Source organism: Colletotrichum siamense, assembly GCF_013390195.1.
Source record: "Colletotrichum siamense strain Cg363 chromosome Unknown KSG_Cg363_contig05, whole genome shotgun sequence".
NCBI classification, from domain to species: domain Eukaryota; kingdom Fungi; phylum Ascomycota; class Sordariomycetes; order Glomerellales; family Glomerellaceae; genus Colletotrichum; species Colletotrichum siamense.
The window spans coordinates 4,758,239-4,781,955 of NW_023501018.1; the positions used below are offsets into that span (position 1 = coordinate 4,758,239).

At 42.9% G+C, this 23,717-nt stretch overlaps 4 protein-coding genes across 4 annotated transcripts; 3 read left to right on the plus strand and 1 right to left on the minus strand.

Annotated features, from left to right (window-relative positions):
• Window positions 1-894: 894 nt before the first annotated feature.
• Window positions 895-2,932, plus strand: CGCS363_v008827 (putative amino-acid permease; the record flags this gene model as incomplete). The annotated part of the gene is made up of 8 exons (XM_036640676.1): window positions 895-1,042; window positions 1,107-1,177; window positions 1,232-1,359; window positions 1,417-1,604; window positions 1,661-1,843; window positions 1,895-2,158; window positions 2,217-2,632; window positions 2,693-2,932. The coding sequence occupies 8 exons, from the start codon at window positions 895-897 to the stop codon at window positions 2,930-2,932; spliced, it is 1,638 nt and encodes a 545-aa protein (XP_036494926.1).
• A 427-nt stretch (window positions 2,933-3,359) lies between these two features.
• Window positions 3,360-5,346, minus strand: alg9 (Alpha-1,2-mannosyltransferase alg9; the record flags this gene model as incomplete). The annotated part of the gene is made up of 4 exons (XM_036640677.1): window positions 3,360-4,415; window positions 4,466-4,885; window positions 5,002-5,203; window positions 5,279-5,346. The coding sequence occupies 4 exons, from the start codon at window positions 5,344-5,346 to the stop codon at window positions 3,360-3,362; spliced, it is 1,746 nt and encodes a 581-aa protein (XP_036494911.1).
• Window positions 5,347-12,859: 7,513 nt separating this feature from the next.
• POM33 (Nucleoporin POM33) lies at window positions 12,860-14,013 on the plus strand (the record flags this gene model as incomplete). The annotated part of the gene is made up of 4 exons (XM_036640678.1): window positions 12,860-12,929; window positions 12,999-13,014; window positions 13,179-13,402; window positions 13,460-14,013. The coding sequence occupies 4 exons, from the start codon at window positions 12,860-12,862 to the stop codon at window positions 14,011-14,013; spliced, it is 864 nt and encodes a 287-aa protein (XP_036494914.1).
• An 868-nt stretch (window positions 14,014-14,881) lies between these two features.
• Window positions 14,882-16,752, plus strand: pteN (Phosphatidylinositol 3,4,5-trisphosphate 3-phosphatase and dual-specificity protein phosphatase PTEN; the record flags this gene model as incomplete). Its single annotated transcript, XM_036640679.1, has 2 exons — window positions 14,882-14,979; window positions 15,042-16,752. The coding sequence occupies 2 exons, from the start codon at window positions 14,882-14,884 to the stop codon at window positions 16,750-16,752; spliced, it is 1,809 nt and encodes a 602-aa protein (XP_036495253.1).
• Window positions 16,753-23,717: the final 6,965 nt, after the last annotated feature.

Genomic DNA, 23,717 nt, shown 5'->3' on the forward strand with positions numbered 1-23,717 from the left:
CGGAGAGGGCTCCGGGAGGGGATCCACTTACCGGACACCCCTCCGATGCGACCCCACCGTCACTTAACACCAGTCCGAGCTTGGAGGTCTCTTATCGGATGGACGTCTGCCATTGTTATCTGGGAGCATGTCGCGATGACGATCGGTGGCCGGGGGGTGTCTTATCTGGGCCCCGGTCGAGTATCGGACCGTGAGGACGTGGCCGCGTATTTCCGGTGACGGAGGACTGATGCGGGACATGAGCTTGGTGGATTGACTCGTGGACTGCTTCAGAGATGTAAATAAGTGATGGTTTTCCCAAGCAGCTTTCTCTGGTGGTAGTTTTCCATGGTTTGCTCAATCAGACAGGTGATGGACGAGGTATACTTGCAACAAGCTATCAGTCCTGTAGACACACGTTCCTACCACCCTCTTGACGGCACGTTCCTTGGCAAAATGTTTCCTTCCCATCTCAACGATTGTGCCATTGATAAGAAGCTCCCAGATACTGCACTTCAACCTGCATGAAGACAAGTGACGTCTCGCCCATGCCTTTTGCCGACCATGAAAGTTGATCTCTAGCCGGCCGCACGCTATCATCAGGGGAAGGACGGGAACCAGACCCCCGGCCACTGAACCAACAGACGCGACATCACCTCTTGTGATAAGAGATCGGCTGAGTTTCTATCAGACGAGCATACGTCCAACATGCATTTCAGGGGCGCGAATGCTGGGATGACAGATAAAGTCGCATTCAGATTGTGCGACGGGCAATAGCTGTACGACGGAGTAAGTTAGCTGATAGAGTCGAATAAAACTGAAGCCGAGCCGCCAAGTTTTCTGGGCAATACTTGTCGTTTCTTAGCAGAATCTTAATTCTTCTTTGACTTTTGGTGAAATTTGCGTCACATCAACATGGCAGTTGACGAAAAGAAGCTGGATGTTGCCGATGAGGCTGTCCAGCCGACTTCCAGTAACGGCGAGGGGGAGCAGAGCTCCTTATCGCAGGATCGTCCCCTATCGCGGGCGTTGAAGGGGCGGCATATGCAGATGATTGCAATCGGTTAGTGAACTCTGGCAAGTCGATGTCATTGATGAAGCTCAACATAGCATTTCATGAATTCCAGGAGGCTCCATTGGTGCTGGCCTCTTCGTCGGAACGGGAGGAGCCTTGAGGACCGGTGGCCCGGCAGCTCTGGTAGGGTGATACCACCTCAATTCTTATGGGTGACGAACTGACATCTTTGATCAGCTCATCGGCTTCATCATCATCGGGTGCATGATGATGTGCACTGTCCAAGCCCTCGGAGAACTAGCCATCATCTACCCCGTCAACGGAGCCTTCTACGAATATGCCGTGCGCTTCATCGATCCGGCCTGGTAAGCTCGCCCTCTGGGGATGACTGCAAGTCTCGATACAGCTGACTGGTGAATAAGGGGCTTTGCAATGGGCTGGGAATACTCCATCGGTTGGATGGTCACCCTACCCTTCGAGATCACCGCCGCCGGCATCACTATAGAATTTTGGAAAAGCAGAGAGGAGGTCAACCCGGGAGTCTGGTGTGCTGTCTTCATGACTCTGCTGATCGTGATTCAAGTCTTTGGTGTTCGAGGATATGGCGAAGGTATGTCCTCAACACTCCCTGCTATGCCGGTAGCCTACGCTAATGACCACTCAAAGTCGAGTTTATCCTCGCCATCGTCAAGATCATAGCCTGCATCGGCTTCATCATCCTCGGCATTATCATCAACACAGGCGGCGTCCCAACCGATCCCCGCGGCTACATCGGAGCTCAGTACTGGCACGACCCAGGCGCCTTCCGGAACGGATTTCAGGGCTTCTGCTCCGTCTTCGTGACTGCCGGTACGCCCATCACGACCCTGCTCCTATATCCTCAGCCCTAACAGTCCATAGCATTCTCCTTTGGCGGCACAGAGATGGTAGGCCTCGCCGCCGCCGAAGCAGCTAACCCCCGCAAGACTCTCCCCAAGGCTTCCCGGCAGGTCTTCTGGCGCATCACCCTCTTCTACATCCTCAACATCTTCATCATGGGCCTCATCGTTCCGTCGGACAGCGATGTCCTCCTCGGCGCAAGCGGAGCCAACACCAAGGCCTCCCCGTTCGTCCTCGCGGTCCAGCTGGCTGGGATCCAGGTCCTACCTCATATCATCAACGGCGGTGCGCCCCTCTCACCCCCCTTCTCCCATCCACCACGTGCTAACACTGCGAATGATAGTCATCACCCTCGCCGTCATCTCCGTCGCAAACTCCTGTACGTACGGCTCCACCCGCGTCCTCCAAGCCCTCGCGCAATCAGGCCGCGCGCCCGCCATCTTCGCACGCGTCGACAAGGACGGCCGCCCCATCTACTGCGTCGCGCTGCAGGTCGCCTTCGGCTTCATCTCCTTCATCACCATCGCCGCCGACGGCAAGACCGTCTTCAGCTGGCTGCTCGCCGTCACGGGCCTCTCCGGCCAGTTCGCGTACGCGAGCATCATGCTGGCGCACATCCGCTTCCGCAAGGCGTGGCGGCTGCAGGGCCGCAGCGTGGACGAGATCCCCTGGCGCTCTGCGCTGGGTGTCGCTGGGAGCTATGTGGGCGTGTTCCTGGTGGTGTGTTCGCTGAGTGCGACGTTTTACTCGGCTTTATATGTGAGTTGCTTGTGATCTTGTGAGATGTTTGGAGGGTTGTGTTGCTGACATATGGATTAGCCGGTTGGCGGAAGCCCGAATGCCGAGTCGTTCTTCCAGAGTTACATGGCGGCGCCGATTACGCTTGCACTGTTTCTCTTCTGGAAGGTGTATACAAGAGACTGGGGCTTTGGAGTTGATCTGCGGAGTGTTGATTTGGACAAGGGCAGGCGGCGGGAGGAGGAGCTGGAGGTTTATGAAGTTGACGAGGTTGAGAAGAAGACTCCGATGTGGAAGCGACTCCTGGGTTTCTTCTTCTGAGGAGGCCATGTTAAGTGGTCACTGTTGCTGTAAACCCTAGTGTGGAAGTTTAGCATCACATGTGGGAGGTAGACTGAGTGTGTTGAATTCTTTCATTGTGTGGTATCAAACGGCTGTAACCAGGCATATTTCGCTGTTCAGGCGTGTAACCTTTGCAAGCGTGCATAAATGCTCCCTTTCCAATCTTCACGGTCTGATAGCTGGTTGCACGTCAATCTCGTGGGACCTTTCTTCAGGTGAACTTAATACCCCGATGCACGAGCATGCCAAAATGCCTGGTAGCCTGGCTAGTATTCACTTCTTAAGTTGACGCCCTCGTCTAATCGCCCTTCAGAAGCTGTCCATCGGGGCAATGAGCGCCTTGGAATGGTGGGTATCAGGCCAACTTTGGGTACGTAGATGGCCTTGCTTGAGCTCTTGGGATCCATCATTTCTTGTGCTTGAGAAGGCAATGGCGGCCCCACTTGCGTTGAAACTTTTCGGGAATGAAGGGCAGGTCTGGAACCCAGAGTGCTCTGGCGAGGAAGTGTGTGTTGGCCGCATCCAGGAACGGAACACATTTCACAACTTCCCAGTGCTCTTCGTCGGCAATGTAGTCGGGCTCGTTCGGCGGCAGGGGGTCGTTTCGCTCGGGGTACTGAGTATCGACCAGGAATCCGCAGGTTCTCTGGTCAACGTACTTGCCCATGTCTTCCTCGTTCCTGTCGTTCATACCCTTCGTAGGCATCCAAGTGCCGCTCCAGAAACCGAAGCCAGTCCGAGCTTCAGCAAACTCTCCAGGAAGCAGTCCACGGAACTCGGAGCGAACGAACTTGGCGTGCATGTCGCGAGGCAGGAAGTAGGATGACGGGAAGCGGTACCACTCTTTGCCGAAGCATACGTTATCACCACGGAGGCCGAGCCCCTGCTGACCGCTGACACCCGCTCCAAGTGGTGAGTAGAGCCTCATCGGGGCAGAATAGGCGGACCAAATGCCGTAGACACGCGAGAGTCCGATGTCGAAGGAAAGCAGAAGCACCAGACTGACGGTGAAAAGCTTGAGCTTGGCAGGAATCTTGCCAACGAGAGTCTTGGGGTCCGAGTTGCCAAGAGCCGCCAGAATGATGTGCAGGGACATGGCAGCATTGAGAGCAAGGAAAGGGTACGCGGGGTACATGAAACGCTCTTCCTTGTGAGGCTGAAGGGTGAAGATGCCAAGCCAGAGGTAGAAAGGCGAGATGAAAACCAGCGCGCGCAAGCCTGTCTGAAAGCCTTGTCCTGAAGGTGAAACCAGCTTCTGCAGGACGAAAAGGGGGAGGCAGACAAGGGCCAAGATGAACCAAATGTTGAAGTTCAGGGCGAGGTTGCGGAAGTAAAAGTCCCAAGGCTCAGTACCGTACAACTCTGGGCCACCGGTCTCTGAGAAGATGTTGTACTTGACAATGTTCCAAGATGCGACCTCGACCTTCTTATAGAAGAAAGTGTTGATGCATCCATCAAAGAACTAGATATGTTAGATACGGTTTACACCACAGATCTCAACAAGAGGCTTACCATAACGATCAAGCCAGCAATCACACCCCTGACGACGCGGATGATAGCCTCAATGAAGCGATCCTTGTCACTCAGCGCAGCGAAGACAGCCTCCTCAATGAGGAAGGGGAAGGAAAGGGCGGCAGCAAAAGGCCACCCTACGACAGCTCCAACAGCAAACCAGAAAATTCCTTGAGCAGTCTTCAGTCCACCGCGCCAGTTCATGAAGGACGAAGCGCCCAGCATGGCCATGTACATGGCAAAGCTGGAGGGCAGATAGGCGGTGCTCGCATGGAAGTTGCCTGCGCTGAAGACCGTGGCCAGGATGAAGAAGAGACCAATGCGCGCATTGAGGGTGAGGCTGATGACACGGAACAGCAGGGTCTGGCATAAGGCGCAGCCGAAGGCCAGAGCATATCGAATGAAGTAAAACTCGCCAACCTAGGTCAGTCAGTACGAGTCCAATAGGCCTGATATCGTGGACGACGCATTGGACTTGCCTTGGTAGACTGGGGCAGCAGACGGCGGATGTTGCCGACAATGGCATGCAGACTAACGTAGAGCCAGCTGCGAATGGCATATGTGGGGGAATATTCCCATGTCTGGAGGCCGTAGCCGTGGGAGAGGTAGTGGGTAGGCTCATAGTAGTTGAATGTCTCGTCGCAGTCTTGGATCGGGGCGAAGAGGGCGGAGATTATGTTGGCAGCCAGGAAGCAATAAAAGGCTGAGATGGGCTCGATGGCGAAAGGGCTGGGCGGCCTATCGCGAGGGTCCTGTTAGTGGGCGTCGCAGGAGTGGCTGCGCAGCAGCTAGGAATTGAATTGGACGGCTTACTTCTTTCTGGCATGGCCGGCCTCGGGGTGGACGAACTCCCTCTGCGGAGGAGCAGCTTTTGGCGGCATCGTGGCGGGTTGTCACGGGCGGAGTGGGCGAAACAACACGGGCCGTCGAGACGATCAGTTGTGGTGATGCCACGGAGCTCCAAATCTCAACAATTCAGATTTCGGGAAGCTGTGACGCCACAGCTTCTCAATTGACAGGGGTCTAGACGGACAGTCCAGATCTGATGAGCCTTACTGTACTGAGATGCGGAAGAAGTTGTGATGTGCACAGTGTTAGCAGCAAGCTGACGGCGGAGAATTTGGATTGGCCAAAGCTGGTGGATCGGAGCTGCAGCTGGCGCACAGACCAAGGGTGTGATGATGACGAAAGGAAACAAGCCGAAGATTGTGGCTTGACACCAACAGGGAAGTCCGGATTTAGCGTCAGGTGGTGATGAAAGAGCGTCTCGCAGATGCGCGCCCAATGAGTCCAGAGCAGGGCAGAGGCACCATTTGCCTGGGCTACTTAGCATTTAGCACCTGGCACCGTGGACGATTACCTAGTTGCTGCATCAGCGCATCAGGCCATCCGCACTGGTTAGCGGCTGGTGTTTTGCTGATACTGGGCTGCAGCCAGAGAGCACGGATTCTATTCCGTCGTCTCATGTCTCCCTTTACCTGAAGGTGCTGGGCTCAGATGTTTCCGCCTCGTCGGTGTCAAGGTGAGCAGAAATGATGGAAAGTAAACAAAAATAAAAGGACCAGAGTGCTCATCTTTCCATGCGCAAAAAATGACATGTGAGAGCTGTGGCATTGATGATTCGCAGGTGACACTTCTCGCAGCAAAGAGCCCTGTCCAAGGCCGTCATAAAATTTGGAGCCCTTCACTTCTCAGCGAGGGAACAGGCCGCAGATCTGCCGCTGAAGTGCCCGGGACCCTGGACTGGAGTTCAGCTGGGTTGGTCGTCGTACCGCTGTCTTGCTTTGCCGGGGTCACTGTAACCTTTCCTCCCTCCCGCCGCCATTGACCCCTCCCTCTCAATTCCGTGTCCATTCTGCGCGCTCCCGGCCACTCCAGAGTCCAGCGAAAAAAAAGGGCAGCAGCTGGCCTGACTGGGTGTACACCTCGCAGGGGGGTGTAAAAAGCAGGTAGGGAGCTATAGTAGTGCTAGAAGAATAGATCTTCTAAGCTATATAAGTATAACTTTCCCCTTATAGTCCACTTTACTATATCTAAACTATCCCTAAACTATACTTATATCTAAATAAAATAAAAGCTATATTATAGTAGAATATAATTATAATAGATATTAATAATAGAGTTATATTATCCTTAATATATACTATATATATATTATAATTAATAGTTTATAAGAAAATACTTATTACTCTTTTTCTTCTATATAATAGAGATATACTATATATATATAGAACTTATTCCTAAAGTATATTATTCTTAAGCTAAATATTATTAATATTTTAATTTTATTCTTTTAAAGAATTTATATATAATAAACTCTCTTTTAACTTTAATTAACCTTATTAGCCTTTTAGCTATATTTATAAATAATAATCTATTTTTTAACTTTAATATTTTTTCTATTTTAGATAATATTAAATAATAAGAAGAAAAATAGAGATAACTTAAAGAGAATAATCTTATTATAAGCTTAACTTATTATATTACTTATTAGCTTAATACTTAAACTTACTAATATAATAATTTATTTAAAAATAATATATAGGATAAAAGAGGTATATTTTATAAAATAAGCTTAACTAAAGTAAGCTTCTTTTTAATTTATATTACTTATATATTTTATATATATTAAGTATATATATAGGATATAATTAAAACTTAAAGTATTTTTATTACTTAAAGTAGAAGTTACTAAGTTACTATATATATTATATATAACTATCTTATTACTTTAGTATATTTTAAGACTTATTTTAATAAAGTTTTTTATTATATTTCCTATAAAGTCTAAAATAGAAACTTTTTATATTCCTATATATAGAAGCTTATTTTAGATATTATTTAAACTATTTAGTATTTAAACTATAAGAACTTTAAAATTATAAAGAGTTTATACTTAATTTTAAAGTAGGTTTAGCCTCTATATATACTAAGTATATATTAATACTATTTTAAACTTAAAAAAGATATAAATTAAGTTTAGTATTAGTTTTATTAATATAATAGTATTAAGTATTATAAGTTTATATACTTTTTAGTTATAACTCTAAATATAGTATAGAATAAAGGGGATTTTATTAAAATATTATAAAAACTATATATTATAAAAGGTGCTTATAAAGCTCCTAAATTAATTATAGATAAGTTAATTAAATATATATAAGAGTTAGTATTTAGCCTCTATATATACTATATATATACTTATAATATAGCTAGCTTTTATATAGCTTTTTAGTATAAATAATAGAGGTATTTTAATAGCTTTTATATTTAGAAGCTATAGTTTTTATTTTAGAAACCTAAAAAGACTTATTAATATTAAATATTTTAGATATTTAAATAATATAGTATAAGTATTATTTCTATACCTTTTTAGTATAAGCTAAGTATATATATATTATAGGTTTTTTATATTAGTTATTTAAAGCTAAGCTTTTTAGAGCTATAGTATTTTACTTATAGTATATTTATTAAATAAAATAAAGTTAATATTAAGTATTTTTATAATATAATTAAGATAAGTAGCTAATATAAGGTTAAAATAGATTATATATATATTAGAAATATAGAAGTAAGCTATTAAAGCTATAATAAGTAATAGATATAAAGTATTATTTATATATACTTATTATATATTAAGCTTCTCTTACTCTTAAAGTAATAATAAGATAAATATATTATTATATAGAGTTAAGCTTAACTTTTATATACCTCTTAACTTTATTAAGTTTTTATTTATCTTTCTCTTTATATATAGCTTATATATATATATTCTACCTCTTTTTTTATAGCTATTTTTATACTTTATAAATAAAGTAGTTCTTAGCTTTTTAAATAAACCTAATATTATTACTTTTTCTATATATATACTTCTTATATCTTTAGTATATACTTAGTATAAGTTAACTTTATTTATAAGTAAACTTCTTCTCTATCTAAGTATATATTAGATCTATAACTAATTTAAAGTTAACTTATTTTAAGTAATAAGTATAATATTTAATAATAAGGATAAAATAGCTATCCTCTTATAGAAAGCTTATTTTTTATAATTTCTAGCTAGAAACTTATATATAGGTTAGTTTATCCCTTATATATACTATATATAAGCTAACTATATATAGGGGTTCTATATAAATTTACTTTTAATAAAGTAAAGCTTATATAAAAGTAATAGATTTATAAAGTTTAATAGCTTCTAAATAGGGATTTCTATATTATCTATATAGTATAAATATATATATATATATTTCAGAAAGTATAATACCTTAAGGTTAATATATTATTTAAGATAGTATAAAGAGATATAAACCTATTTAAGGTTTATAAATAGTAAAAAGGGTTATAATATATATACTATATATATACTATATATATAATATACTTATTAACTTTATACTCTATAAAACTTAAGTTATATATTTATATCTAAATAAATATAAACTTATAAAAAAGCTATACTATTCTCTTTAAGTATACCTTTACTTAAATTAAGGTAATCTCTAGCTTTTTAGTTTAATAGGTATATATATACCTTATAACTTATAATATAATATATATTATTATAATTAATATAGATATAAAGCAGGCTTATAATAAGTATATACCTTATAGATATACTATATATATTAATATTATATTAATATTAAGCTTTAGTAATTATTTATATAAATAAGACTTATTATAAACTACTAAAGAGTATTTATAGTATTTATTTATATTCTATAAAGTATATATTCTCTAAAACTAGTAAAAGAGGTATTTAGACCACCCTACTATTTTAAAGCTATTTAAGCTTTAAGAAGTAAAGGATAAATAAGAATATCTTTAGTATATATAGGATATATATAAGACTTAACTTAATATTAGGTCTTAGTTTACTAAGAAGAGGAAAGGATAGATTATAGCTACTCTTATTTAATCCCTTAATAAAATACTAGCTTAGTAGTAAACCTTTATATAGAAGTATATTAACTTTATAGAGTTAAGCTATATTTAAGATAATTTTACTATTAGTTAAAGTTAGCTTTTACTTTAAGCTATATTAAAGTAAGTATATCCTTTATTAATATACTATATATACTAAGGTAAGCTTAAGACTAAGTATACTATATTTTAAGCTATCTCTTAGTAGTAGCTATACTTAAGTTAAAGCCTATATATATAGAGGGATAACTTAAGGTTAGTATATATTATAAAGAGCTTTTAGTAAATATATTAATATTAGTAATAATATATATAGCGCTATAAAAAACACCTATATATCTCTTATAACTTATTTAACCCTCTAAACTTATTAATACTAAGTTTAATACTTAAGTTAAGTATATAGAATATAATCTTAGTTTAGAAATCACTTAAGTAAAATATATAGTTAGTATATACTCTACTTAAGTATAATATACTTTTTCTATTATTACTACTTACTCTCTACTTATATTAATATTAAGTTAGAGATATATAAGATTTAAATATAGAATAAGTAGATTAAGAGCTTTTTTAACTTAAGTAAAAAGCTTATAAACTTTAAGCTTAAAAGTATAAATATAAACTTTAAGAAGAGATTACTTAACTTAAGTAAGAACTAAGTAATAGAGAGGATTTATAAGATAGTTTATATATATATAGAGTTATAAAGAAATAATAAGAAAAAACTTATATTAATTAAGTATTATAATAAGTTATATATATATAAAGTATATATTAATTATAATATCTTAGCTAAAAAGAGAAGTATTCTACTGCTTTATATATATATATATTATATATATATATAGTATATTAAAAGCTAAAGCTAATAAAAGATCTATAGTTTTTAGAACTATTATATATATTATCTATATATATCCTCTATATATACTTAAGTTTAATCCTCCTTATTATTATTATTTTCTTTAATAAGTTATACTTATTACTCTCTCTACTCTTTAATAAGCTAATCTTAAGATATAGTTAATATATATAATATATATATTAAAATAAAGTAAAATATATATTATAATAAAAGTATAAAGAAGTAGTAGTAATAGCTAAATTATTACTTTTATTTAGTATATAGTTAGTATATATATAAAATAGGTAAAACATAAAATATACTTTTAATAGCTTTCTTATTAATAATATAGGCTTTTAAACTGAAGTTAGCTTCTATTATAAATAAGTATAATATATATAGAGCATACTCTTATTAGGGGTTTACTAAGAAGGAGATAAAAGTATAAGTTTATATATATAAGTAATACTAACCTATATATAGTATTAATATATATAGAGGTGAAGTATAATATAAAATAAAGTTATATTTTATACTTATTATTAAAAAGAGTTCTAATTAAAGTATTAAAATAAGTAGTATACTATAAAATTATTAGTATATTCTCTATATATATAGAGCTTATTCTTAATTCCTCTATTATTATCTTATAATTATAGTTTATTAAGTTATATATTATATTAAATAAAAGTAAGTATAATCTATATTTAATATATACCCTCTCTATAACTTAAACTACCTTTAAACTAAAGTTAGTATAAAAGTTTAAAGATAATTCTAAAGAGTAAGTAAGAAGCTTATTAAGATAGAACTTACTCCCTCTTTACTTATAGTATAGAATAGTTACTATAAGCTAAGAGAGTGTAGTTAGTATATATAATATATATAGTAAATATATAGTAAGTATATAGTATCCTCTAGTTATATATATATATAACTTATATAGTAGAAGTATAATTTATAAGTTTTATAGAAAACTAGATTAATATAGCTATATTAGATATTAGTAATATATATATATAGGTAATATAAAGGATAAATTTATATAAAAGCCTCTATTTAGTTAGTAAAATAGCTAATAAAGCTATCTTTAAGGCTATAGCTAGATAATATATTAATATAATATATATAGAAAAGCTAGGGAGTATATATATAAGCTTTTATATAAAAATAGTATTATACTAAATATTAAAGTATATAAAGAGGCGTAAAATATTATATAGAGTTAATATATACTAAGTATATATTAAAAAGTAATATACTTTATACCTATAATAACCTCTAAGCTATTTAAGTTAATATAAGTTAAGTTAATAACTATATAGAGTTAGTATATATATAGTATAAACTAAAAAAAGAAGAATATACTTATATTAAAGTACTATTAATAACTATAGTAGTATTACTATAAAAGTTAAGTTAGAAAGTATTTAGTATATATAGAATATCTTAAATATATAGCTAGCTAAGAGTAAAAAATTATACTATATATATAGCTACTATTAATATTAACTATATATTTAGAATATTATTAGTATATATAGAGAGGTAATAAAATAAATATTAAATTTATATTTAACTATTTAAGTTAGAGAGGTGTTTAGTAAGATTAAGAGCTGCTATTAAATATACTTAATATATACTAAACTTATAGTAAGTAAGTTAAAATATATTAATATTTATAGCTAAAGTAATATTAATAAGGTTAGTTTAAGATATATTAACTTAAATCTATATATATATAAGGTATATTAAAACTTACTATTAAGCTAGAAGTTAGGATTATTATTAATAATAAAGCTTAGAATATATTAGTTTTATAATAGTTTTAATATAAACTTTATATATACTAAGTATACTATAGAAATAGCTAAACTAAAGGTATAGATTAACTATATTATTAATATTTATATTAATAAATTCCTAAATAGATATCTAAAATATTATTAGTATATACTAAATTAATACTAAAAAAGGTACTTTTTATACTTTTACGTTAGTAATAATTATTATAATATACTTAAAGGAGGAAAAAAAAAAAATAAGCTTAAGTAGAAGAGATATAAAATATATACTAAATATAAGCTATATATAGTAAGAGTAAGGATTAAAGCTTTATTTATTTCTAAAGTAATATATAGCTTACGTAAGTGAGGCTTTATACTTAGGTAGCTATATAAGTATAGAAAAAAATTACTATATAAGGAAATATAAAGTGTGTATAACGTGGAGGATCTATTCTTCTAGCACTACTACACCCCCGTAGGTGGATTTTAGACCCCCCTGCGAGCAGCACTCCGGGCCCGACCAAAGGGAAGCACAGAGAAGGAAGCAGTGACGCACTGACGCACCGACCACCGCTTGCCTGAGTCCAGGCTCCATTTTCCTCCACCTCCACCTTAACCAGCCACTCCACCGCCCGCCATCACCTCAACTTCTTGCGCATTCTGGCCAGCTTTCCAAAGTCACCTCCAACACCACCAGAAAAAAGACACACGACACAGAGCTTTGCACTGCGTCGCAAATCCCATCATCCTTTGCGAACCTGCTGATTATCAGCACCAACAGCTGTATACCACATTTCAAGCCTATCGCGCCTGCCGCCAGAAGAATATTGCACGATGGCACCCCCTCCGCCCGCCAGCGTCCCTCTCACCCAGAGGCTTTTGCTTCTCGCCCAGACCCTGCAATGTATGTCGATTTCAAACTCCCGTCTGCATGTCTGAGTGCGGCATATGCTAACCGTCTATCTTCAAACAGTTGCTTGGTTTGCCGGGTACGTACAGACCATTCCGTTTGACCTTCGAGCTTCATCCGTATCCCTGCGACCCGAAGAACATGCTGGTCGCGCCTGCGGAGAAGGCCGGGGGGGCAGGGCTGCATCTTTAGCGATGAGAACTTCTTCCTGGGCTCGCCATTTGCTAACAACGCGTTCGCCAGACACCTGACTCTGATCCTGTCCGTTATTCGCTATTCCTTCTCCTACGTTACCTTCAACTACTACAGCAGAGTCGCCCGCTGGAGTTACCGATTGGCCTTCCTCTCGGCCTGCCTTACCTACGGTATTGTCGTCTACAAGACCCTGAGAGCTCGCAGCAAGGCTGGAGCTAAGGCGCCCCAGAGCCCCTTGGCTCTCATCGCCGACGAGAATGTCCAGTACCTTGGTGAGTTTCTTCGTTCGTTCTCTCCGTCTTGTCGCTGCGGCTAACTGGAATCTGCAGTCATGTCCCTGGTCTGGCTCTTCTCTCCCCAGTACCCCCTGGCTATGCTTCCCTACGCCATCTACTCCGTCTTCCACGTCGCCACCTACACGCGCGCCAACGTGATTCCCACCATCACTCCCCCCAAGCCCATCGCCCCGGCTGCTGGCGCTTCTCCCGGCGGAAAGCCCCAGTACGCGCACAACCCCATTGCCGACAAGATTGGCGCTTTCGTCAAGGAGTACTACGACGCGTCCATGTCCGTGGTTTCCTCCCTTGAGATCCTCCTCTGGGTTCGCCTTCTGCTGTCCGCCATCACTTTCCAGCGCCGCTCCTGGATTCTGATTGCCATCTACACTGCCTTCCTGCGTGCCCGCTTCACCCAGAGCTCTCACGTTCAGAACTCGTTCGCCATGTTCGAGTCCCGCGTTGACTCCGCCGTCGGCAACCAGGGTACTCCCCCTGCCGCTCGCCAGGCCTGGGACACTGTCAAGGGAGGCGCCCGCCAGTTCTACGCCTACACCGACCCTAACCGCTACCTCAGCGGTACCGCCGTCCCCAAGAAGACCTCCTAAGAGCTCAAATTGGCAGGCAGAGCGCACACCAGTCCCAACGACTGCCGCATGATGCCCACACATCTTAATTATACGATATCGCATCAGTACGGGCTCGGCCGATGCGATGGGCCAGGCTGCAACTCCAGCCATGATAAGAATGTTTCCTTCCAGGGGAGTATGTAAGAAACGGTTCAGGGGCAAGGATACAAGGTAGCAATGGAAAGGAAAGAAGAGGAGATGTTTTACGGCCGACCATTGTTCAAACGGCTTTCCCGCGACTCATTCTGGCTTTTGGAGTGTCGGCGAGTTTAGGACCTGGACGAACCCCGGGTTGCGCTCTGCATTACACTACGATTTCAGGTTTCCCGTTTCGCTCTTTGGCTCTGGCCATTGTCTACTAGTTTGTTTGCGCAATAAATCAAAACCCGCATGATTAAAGTATTCATTCCACCGTTTGCTTCAAGCTGCGATGGGTGTGGGCGATGATAATGTAACACCGATACAAGGGCTAAGCACATGTCGCCAAGCACCCGGGAAACGAACGCTCTAGACACCTAGCCACACCCAAAGTGGCGTAGCTCGGTCTTTCCCTCCCCTGGTTCACCCCACTATCAATGACGTCGCGCAGCCGTCGCGCACACCGACGTCAAGCCTCGACAAGCTGCACGCGACCAAGGCGCAGGCGCAGCTAAGGAACCACCCGCAAAACGTCAGGAGGCCTTTCGACTTGGATTGCACCTCCCTGGGCCCTTCATTTAATACAGCTGCACTGCAACAACCTTTTTATTCTTGGCGCGCGACCCCGTCCTAAACCTTGCTCCGCTTTCCAATCCAAGTTCCACGTCGCATTCAAGGTTTCGGGTTCTTCTTTTTTTCTTTTCGAGAAATGGCTTCTCTATTGCGACAAATCGTCGCGGGGCCTCGCGCAAGGCACGCCGAGTCCGACTTGGACTTGTGCTATGTCACTTCCAACATTATTGCCACGTAAGTAAACCTCTTCTTCACAATGTTTGCAGGATACCGGAAGCTGATGATGTGCAAATCAGCTCCGGTCCATCAGGGACGTATCCCCAAAGAGCCTACCGAAACCCGCTCGACCGCCTCGTCACCTTCCTCGACGAGAAACACAAGGATAACTGGGCGATATGGGAGTTCCGCGCCGAGGGCACGGGGTACCCCGACGAGGAGGTCTACGGGCGCGTGAGGCATTACCCCTGGCCCGACCACCACCCGCCGCCGTTCCGCCTGATTCCCATGATCATGGCGAGCATGCGCAACTGGCTCAATGGTGGCGACCTCCAGCAGGGCGACGTGGCCGTCAGCAAGTCTGACGGCAAGAAGGTCGAGGGAGGCGATAATCAGAGAGTCGTCGTTGTGCACTGCAAGGCTGGCAAGGGGCGCAGCGGGACTGTTTCTTGCAGCTACCTGATCTCAGAGTGTGGCTGGAAGCCTGAGGAGGCGCTGACGAGGTTCACTGAGCGGAGGATGAGGCCCAAGTTCGGCGCTGGTGTGTCTATCCCAAGTCAGCTGCGCACAATCACCTACGTGGACCGCTGGACTAGAGGAGGCAAAAAGTATGTGGATCGCGCTGTTGAGATTATGGAGATTCATGTCTGGGGTCTGCGTAGCGGCGTCAAGTTTGATGTTGAGGGCTTCGAGGACGAGGGTAAGAAGATCAAGGTGTTCCATACGTTCAAGAAGAGCGAGAGGGTGGTAATTGAGGGTGATGCACCTAGTGGAGGGGGTATCGGGCGTATGATGACCGATTTGGCCAGCGTGGGAGTCAAGCCTACGGAGAAGGCCCCTGCGGAAGCACCTTTGGCGGAGCATGCCAACACAAACCATGCAAAGGATGGTGGAAAGAAGGAGGAGACAAAGGAAGACGGGGTGTCGAGGAGTAAGAGCAAGAAGTTGAGGAACGCCAAGACGACGTCACTTATCAGGGACCCGACGGCGCCTGGACAGCAGAAGAGGAGCGAGACGGAGGCGAATGGCAAGGAAGACACCGAGGAAGGAGAGCCTGGTGGCATGGCTGTCATCCTCAAGCCGAAGGAGGCCATTCACATCCCGAACAGTGATGTCAACATCTCTGTCGAGAGAAGAAACAGGACGTCCGCTAGTATGGGCTTGACCATGGTCACAGCGGTGGCTCACGTCTGGTTCAACGTCTTCTTTGAAGGCAACGGCCCAGAACAAGACGGCAAGCCTGACGCCAGCGGCGTATTCGAGATTGAGTGGGACGCGATGGACGGTATCAAGGGATCCAGTAGAAAGGGATCGCGCGGATTCGACAAGATTGCCGTCGTTTGGCGAGTTGCAGACTCCCACCGCGCCAAGGATGGCGGTGATGAAGTCGGCCCTGCCGAGGGTGATGTCGTCCAGCAGCCTTCTGAGGGGTCACCGGTTCCGCAGATGAAGGCCGCTGATTGGAAGGGCGGCAACAAGGAGGATCCCACAGCCGAGAAGCATCTCGGCCTCAGGACGGAAAGTCCCGAGAGCGCGGACGTGAGCCGGGCGAGCAGTGTCAAGGACGGTGTCGTCAAGGATGGAGATGAGACTGATTCGATGGAGGGTGTGAAGACCAGCGGACCGTATGGAGAAGAAATTGAGGCGGAGGATGTTGATGTCAAGAAGGTTGAGAAGGAGGTGGCGAACGAGAGCCTCAATAAGAAGGTTGTGCCCGGGCCGGAGTTGTTGGATTCTCCTGATACAGCGAGCGGGACGACTGCTGCTGGGAGCACTGAGATCAAGAAGTAGATGCGAGGTGGATGCATGCGTCGGGATAATACCATGATATGTTAGGAGCATGTTGTTTAAGACTTCTTACTTGTATAAATACTTATGTCTATCTACTCAAGCACTTTGGTGTTGAACAGAAACGGTCGCCATCGTAACGGTGGTCTCATACTCAAGGTTCACTATTCGTCGGGCGTTCACATCAGAGACCAATACGATGAAGAGGAAGGTAGAGAGTGTCTCACCACATATTTCCAAGACTTCCTTTCATGTTGTGTAGCGTGAAGATTTTCTCTGACGATACAGGTATTGGCTCCCATGCTAGAGGAGCAAAACAGATGGGTCTTGCTGCCAATCTCAGCTCAGCATCCGCCACGTCAGATGGCAGGGCAGACATGCAGGCTCAACCAATACGAGTCGCCTTAGCACCATCCCATTAAGGGACTTCAGTTTTTCGGAGACTGCTGCCTGGATCGTATTTCAGGCCCTCGTTTCCAGCAGCGAGAACTGGCAACGCTATGGTCTCATCATCTTCCTCTCAAAGCCTAGCTTGACCGCCGTCTATCTCGACTCCCGCTATGGCTGATCCTCTGAGCGTCTTCGGTGGAGTTGCAGCCTCGGTTCAGCTTGTGGAATTTGCGGCAGGAGCTTTTATCAAGACAATCAGACTCGTCAAGCAACTTGAGGAAATTCCGAGGAAGACCGCCTGTCAGTTGGACGATGTCAACAGTTCATCACAGAAAGTTCAGTTCTTTTGCCACCAGCTCAATGACAACCTTTCTCCGCTTATCGGATCCGAGCTTCTGCCTCGCTTGATGGCTTGCGCCAACAAGCTTCAAGACGCTCTGAACGAAGCTCAACATTTGCTCGAACCGTTAGTTTCCGGCCATGTATCTACCAAGGGAAGACCCATCAAACGGCTATACAACGCCGCGGTGTCTGTAGTACAAGAACACGCGATCTCGGAGAGGTTGCGAAGAGTAGAGACTCTGAATCAGCGGATGTTTGAGGAGCTTCTGATTGCGAGCCTTTACATATCGTTCGTGATCCCTATTCAAAAAAGGTATGCTGCTTGAGCTTACATCTTTGCAGCTTTTCTATTCACGGGCTTGTGGGGCAATCGCAAGCAAAAGTCGAATTCGAAATTGCTTTGACTCGCGATGAAATCGTTTCGAGACTTCAGTCCGTGGCGGTACCTAATGACAAGACTTTTGCAATTTCGAACCGTCTGTCTGATCAAATAGGCCGTGTCGCCGCAAACCTGGAAAACTTGGGAGACACAACATCGAGTAGAGACTTCGAAATGCAAGCGAAGCTCGAGATTATAGAGAGATTGATTCGCCAACAAGGAGTTCAGGTCACCGATGGGCTACAACGCGTTAGCGATCAGATATTATTTGCCATGGGCAGAAACATTCTAACCGCAGTTCCACAAATGAACGCCAACGGCCCTGAAAGATTTGCACAAGAGCGGTACCTTGCATCACAGAGGAGCAACATCTTGCCCCTTGTGAACAATTCTGCGACGATGAGAAACAAATTCAGCGTACCGAACCTTTATCAAGATCAGTTTCAGCCCTGCTCATGCCGGCCCAAATCAAAATGCGCAACCTTCAGAAAGGGGAACATCGGGTTTGATGCCCTTAGCCAGTCCTCACATCGCGATGATTGCCCTTCGCGACATTCGGGATGGCGGTTGTGGTATTACTCATTCACTGTCTGCCTGCATCCCTTACTCGACAAGGTTGTCGAATTTACGCTAGGCGCTGCTACAGGGCCAGGGGGATGGATGGTCATGCCTCCTTTGAAAGTAAACAACATTGTCAAAAGATCCGATTCACCTATATTTCAGGCTTTCCAGAGGTTTCCAAAGCTCTGTTTGATCGAATCAGCTTCGCGGAATGGCCACAGAATCTATCGTATACCCCAGGGGTCGGGCCAAACACGATTTCGAGCCGGCTGGGAAGACGCTCGGTATGTTTGGAGTCCAGAGACAGGTCAGCATTTGGACGATATAGAATATCTTTTGCGAAAAGAGACATCATGCGGCAGGTCTTCTGGATCTGACGTTGCAGAAAATGGCTTGACCATCCTATTTGTGAGCCTGTCGATTTTATTCGTTGCTAAGCGTCTGGCACCTAATAGTTATCAACCGCCTTAGGAGTTCTATCACATTCTAGTCTTGTTTGGGAGGCAGTGGAAGAGTTTCGAAGTGCAACTGAGAAAGCTTATCAGAACGATCATTCGATGCGGCGTTGATTCCCAGGCCAAGGCAGTGTGCAAGCCACAATTTTGGGATCATCTTGCAGGCAAACCCTCCAGCTAGTAGGTTCAACTGTTGAATTGTGAAATGTTGGGAACAAGTGCTACATCCTGAGTGATAGGCTGACAAGTTTGACAGTCTTGCAAATTCTTCAGAGGAGTTCACAGCCACAGAGTATTTCTTTAATGGCGGCTACGCAACTGGCAACGGCCTGGGTGCACACGTGCCATTTTACGCAGATCTAGTAGAGCAGGGGATGATTGATAGCGTGACCCGCGATCATTTTGAACCTTGGTCCGTTCATCTCTTGCAACGTCATGTTGAAGTCGCTGAAGGTGGGTATGGCTGGCATATAATCCACCGAGCAAAGCAATAACATCCATTACAGCGCTGGACTACGACGATCTATCACTGGCAGTAATACGTCAATCAATTGATGATGTGAAACGATTGATATCGAAGAGGATATCCTCAATCAGGCCTGAAGCCTACGAGAATCGGTTCACCCATCTTGAGCTTGCAATTGGCTGGACACCAGGAGTATCACAACTGGTCTCCGCAGGCTTTCCTGCAGCGGCAGCTATAGAGGCTGCCTGTTATGCGCAAAACATTGAAGCCTTGAGAATTCTTCTTGCGTCGAAAGAATCCATATTCACGGAGGCGCTCGACAGCACAGTCGAGGATACCCTGCGGAGCCCGCTTTGGTCGTTGAGAGCCGCAATCATCTCGAAGCGGGATGACATTCAAAGTCTGATTCTCTCATCCTTGAAGGATAGACGTCAGAAGCTTTATGAAATGGCCCTGGAAACATTTTCTGCCGATGAGGCTAGACAGCTGAACCTTGAAGAGTCGCGTTTCGTCAAAGGAAACGTGGAATTCGTCTACAACAAATTACGGGCGCGACGATCGATACCCCCAGAGCTCGATTGCTGTCGCATAGCATCTCCATACCACTTTAAAAGTCACAAATGGGGGGCTAGTTTTATGCCAGCCCAAGACGCTTGCCAAATCTTCGAAAACATCTATCAGGCGGGGTTCACTGACGTGGACGAAATCGATGAGTCAGGAGAAACTCCAATGTTCAAGCACGTCAGAAGAGAGATCAGCCCAGCCCCAATGAGTCCCGGCTTCCTGTACCCGGAAGAAGTTGTTGCCTGGTTTCTCAAACGGGGGGCGAGTCCAATGACAAATTTGGAGGGGGAGTGGCCCGGCATTTTGTTCTATCTTGCTGCAATCGAGCTGAGAATGGCGCCCAGACAACGGAGCCACAGATACAAAGAGGATCTCACCAAAGAAGCAGTCAAGGAGCTACATGGAATCGGGGACAACTGCGAGTGTTACTGCTCCTCCTTTGGATGTCTGCCTACACATGTGCTTCTGCGCTGCGAGCTGGAGGGCGAAGACTGCGTCCACCAAGCTGGCCGACTTTCGCTGCTGACCCGCTGGATCGAGGAATACGAAATTGGGATCGAAACACAAGACCTTCTATTTAAAGAGACGGTTCGACTGGAGCTGTTTGAAAGATTGGGAATGGCACATACGTGTTGCAGGGTTATTGACTCTCTCGACACATATGCTGGATTCAAGATTTGCCATCTTCCAACATCGGAAAGGGAGCTTCTGCAGATTGAAGATGCAGGGCTCAATGTGCAGCTTGAGCTTCTCATGAAATGGTATGACGTCTGGAAAGCTACAGCACCAGCGATCGAGAGGGCTATTTTCGAAAAGCAATGGTGGTCGGTCATGGATGGAATCCTGCCGCCCTTGACGCATGAGGAGTCCTGCCCGCCCAAGTGGCTTCGTTCAGGCTACGAGAGGCCTTCAGACTTTGACGAAACGAAAGCTTCGATGAGGGACGCTAGGGCTAGAAAGGAGCTGGCGACTTTGGAGAAGAGTGGTGTCGGAGGTCGTAAGGACTTTGAAGAAGCTGTCAATGATTACTTCAGCAGAAGACGCCTGGATGACGTTCAAATTTGGTATTCAGAGAAGAATGGTCGCTCAGGGAACTGACGCAAGAAGAGATTCAGACTGCTTGGATAGAACAGAGACTTGGAAACAACAGGCACAGGAGGAAAATCAGAAACAGGCTGCGATCGAAAACGAAATAAAAAAAGCACCCAGCTTATGAGCTCAGGCAGTTGGGTTCCAGGGTCAACCGGAACAAATCTGTCAGGGGATGATCATGTTGCTCTTTCCATTTTGCGTGGATACATTTGTCAACGCCATCTAGCCTGAAGATCAATAATGTTTCTCTCTTAAGTAATGTGATCAATTAGTTTACTGATGGAGACTTAGAACATTCAATGACTAATTGCCAGTAAGTTGGTGTCAGATTTATGCCCTGGGTAAGCTCAAAGTTGTCTGAAATGTTTTTGTCACAGTGTATTGCCTATTAACTTCTTCTAACCCAGAGGCTCTAGATCAAGTGTAATGGATTAATCTCGAACGAACCTCTAGAAGTCGCCATCCTAATATCCTAGCACCTACTTCCAATGCCTTGTCCAGGCTACATGTTTTACCACGGCTCGTCAAGAGTACATACACAGACGACTTTTGCCCCGCCTTAGGCGTTCTCGCAGGAATCTCCCAGGCGACCACGTGAGTAGGTCAAGCAGGCTGGGGATGGGTATCCGCCACTGCAGGTGCATATCAAGCTCCGGACGGGCCAATGAACGCCATCATCAGACCTCCCTCCTTTCCATGCAGAATTGTCAGATGCTATTTTCGGGCTCCTCAAGAAGCCCTCTGTCACCTCTCCCCTTTCTTTTCCTTTTTTCCCCATTTTTGTTCCCCCGACCCATCCATCCAAGGTCACTTTCTTCGAGCATGGAGAATTGAGTAGCAACACCCTTCCACTCATTCTCCGCCGGGGTGATCTCACCATGGCTGATCCCCTGAGTATTCTCGGAGGCGTTGCGGCTTCGATTCAATTGGTTCAGTGCGCGACCAGCACCTTTCTTAGGACAATCAAGTTGATCCGAGAATTCCGCGACATACCCAACTAGACTGCCGCGCATCTGAATGACGTTGAAAGGTCGAGCGAGAGGGTCACTTACGTTTGCAAACACGTTCTCGATGCCGGCCCCACTGCAGATGACCCATTTGAGGCCGATTCGCTGCGCCGTTTATCCGCCGGTTGCGATGGCTTACGGTTTGCCGTTGATGAAGCGGAAGCTGTCCTGAAGCCGCTTGTCGAAGCTTCTCAGCCAGGCAAGCTTGCGAGAGCACAGCACTTCTGGAACGCACTCGTGTCAAAGACACGCGAATCTGTTATCCAGCAGAAATTGGCAAGAATCGACAAACTCAACTTGGAATTGATTGGGGAGTTGAACATCGCGGGCCTGGTTGGTCAAGAAAATTTCAGGTCCGTGGATTCTTGTTTTAACTTCGATCATGGGTTGCTTCTAATGCCCCCCGAAAGGACGACATTGAAGGATGCCTCATCAATGATACAGCGGAATCAGGCCCGGTCGTTTGAACATTTAACTTCCATCTATGAGAAGACGACGCAACTTGGTGCAACTGTCGGCTCCTTGGACAACCGAATCAATCATGTCAGCACGACAGCAGACTCTATTCATCAACAGACATCCACCTTCGGCTCTGAAATGCTAATAGGAATCCAACTTACCCACGAGAAAATGGAAAGAATGATACATCACCAGGAGATAATAATGAGCAATGAGCTTCGATCTATCCGCAATGAGCTACTTCTTGCAGTTTCAGGAATTGAAGCCAGAAGTCCCATCGGATCGCGCGTAGGTTTTGATGACCTCAGAATCACCCCCATGACAAGGCAAGACCAGATTTCGTTACACTCCGTTACGTTAACAGCGTCCGCCCCCCCTTTTTACTGAAATTACGTACGCATAATCCCTGTATATACATGAAAATTTACCTAACGCTATATAGATATTTATAGTATAGTAATTGATTTATTCTAATAACTTTAATTAATCTATTTCTATTAAATCTTATTATCTAAGGGTATTATAATACTTCTTAAACGCTACTATATAGCTTAGTAAGCAGATAATAATCCTTTTAGGTATTATCTATTACTTATTACTAATAGTATATAGAAATAATAATATATATAATAACTAATATAAGATACTACTAGAGATCCTCTTTAATACTCTATTTTACTATTAATTAGGATTATTATACCTACTAAGAGGGCTTATTAAACTACTATTACTAAGGAGGCTACTAAGGAGGTTATTATTACTAAAGCTAAACCTAAAACTAATAATTTAGTAGTAGCTAAGTTTATATCACAAAGAAAGTATATATTTATAGCCTCTCTATTATTATAAAGAGCTCTAAAAGCATCCTCTTACTAAAAAGTAATAATAATATAGAAGAAGTAAAAAAAAGATCTACTATATATAATCTAGCTTTAAAATATTTTACTTTTATTAATACTACTATTTTAATTAAACTTAACCTTAGTTAACTTAACCTCTTATTAAACTACTTAATTTATAGATAATATACTTATAGCCTCTTACTATAGTGCTAATAATATATTTATATCGTTCTATAATATATTTAAAGAAGAGGATAATATAAGTAATAAGGAACTAACTCTACTATAAATCTAAGTTATTTATAGCTTAACGCTTAAAAGTAATAGTTTACTTATTCTTAATTTAACTATTAAGAGTATTATATATAATAGATTTAGTATTACTCTTATATTAAATATAAATAATAGAGA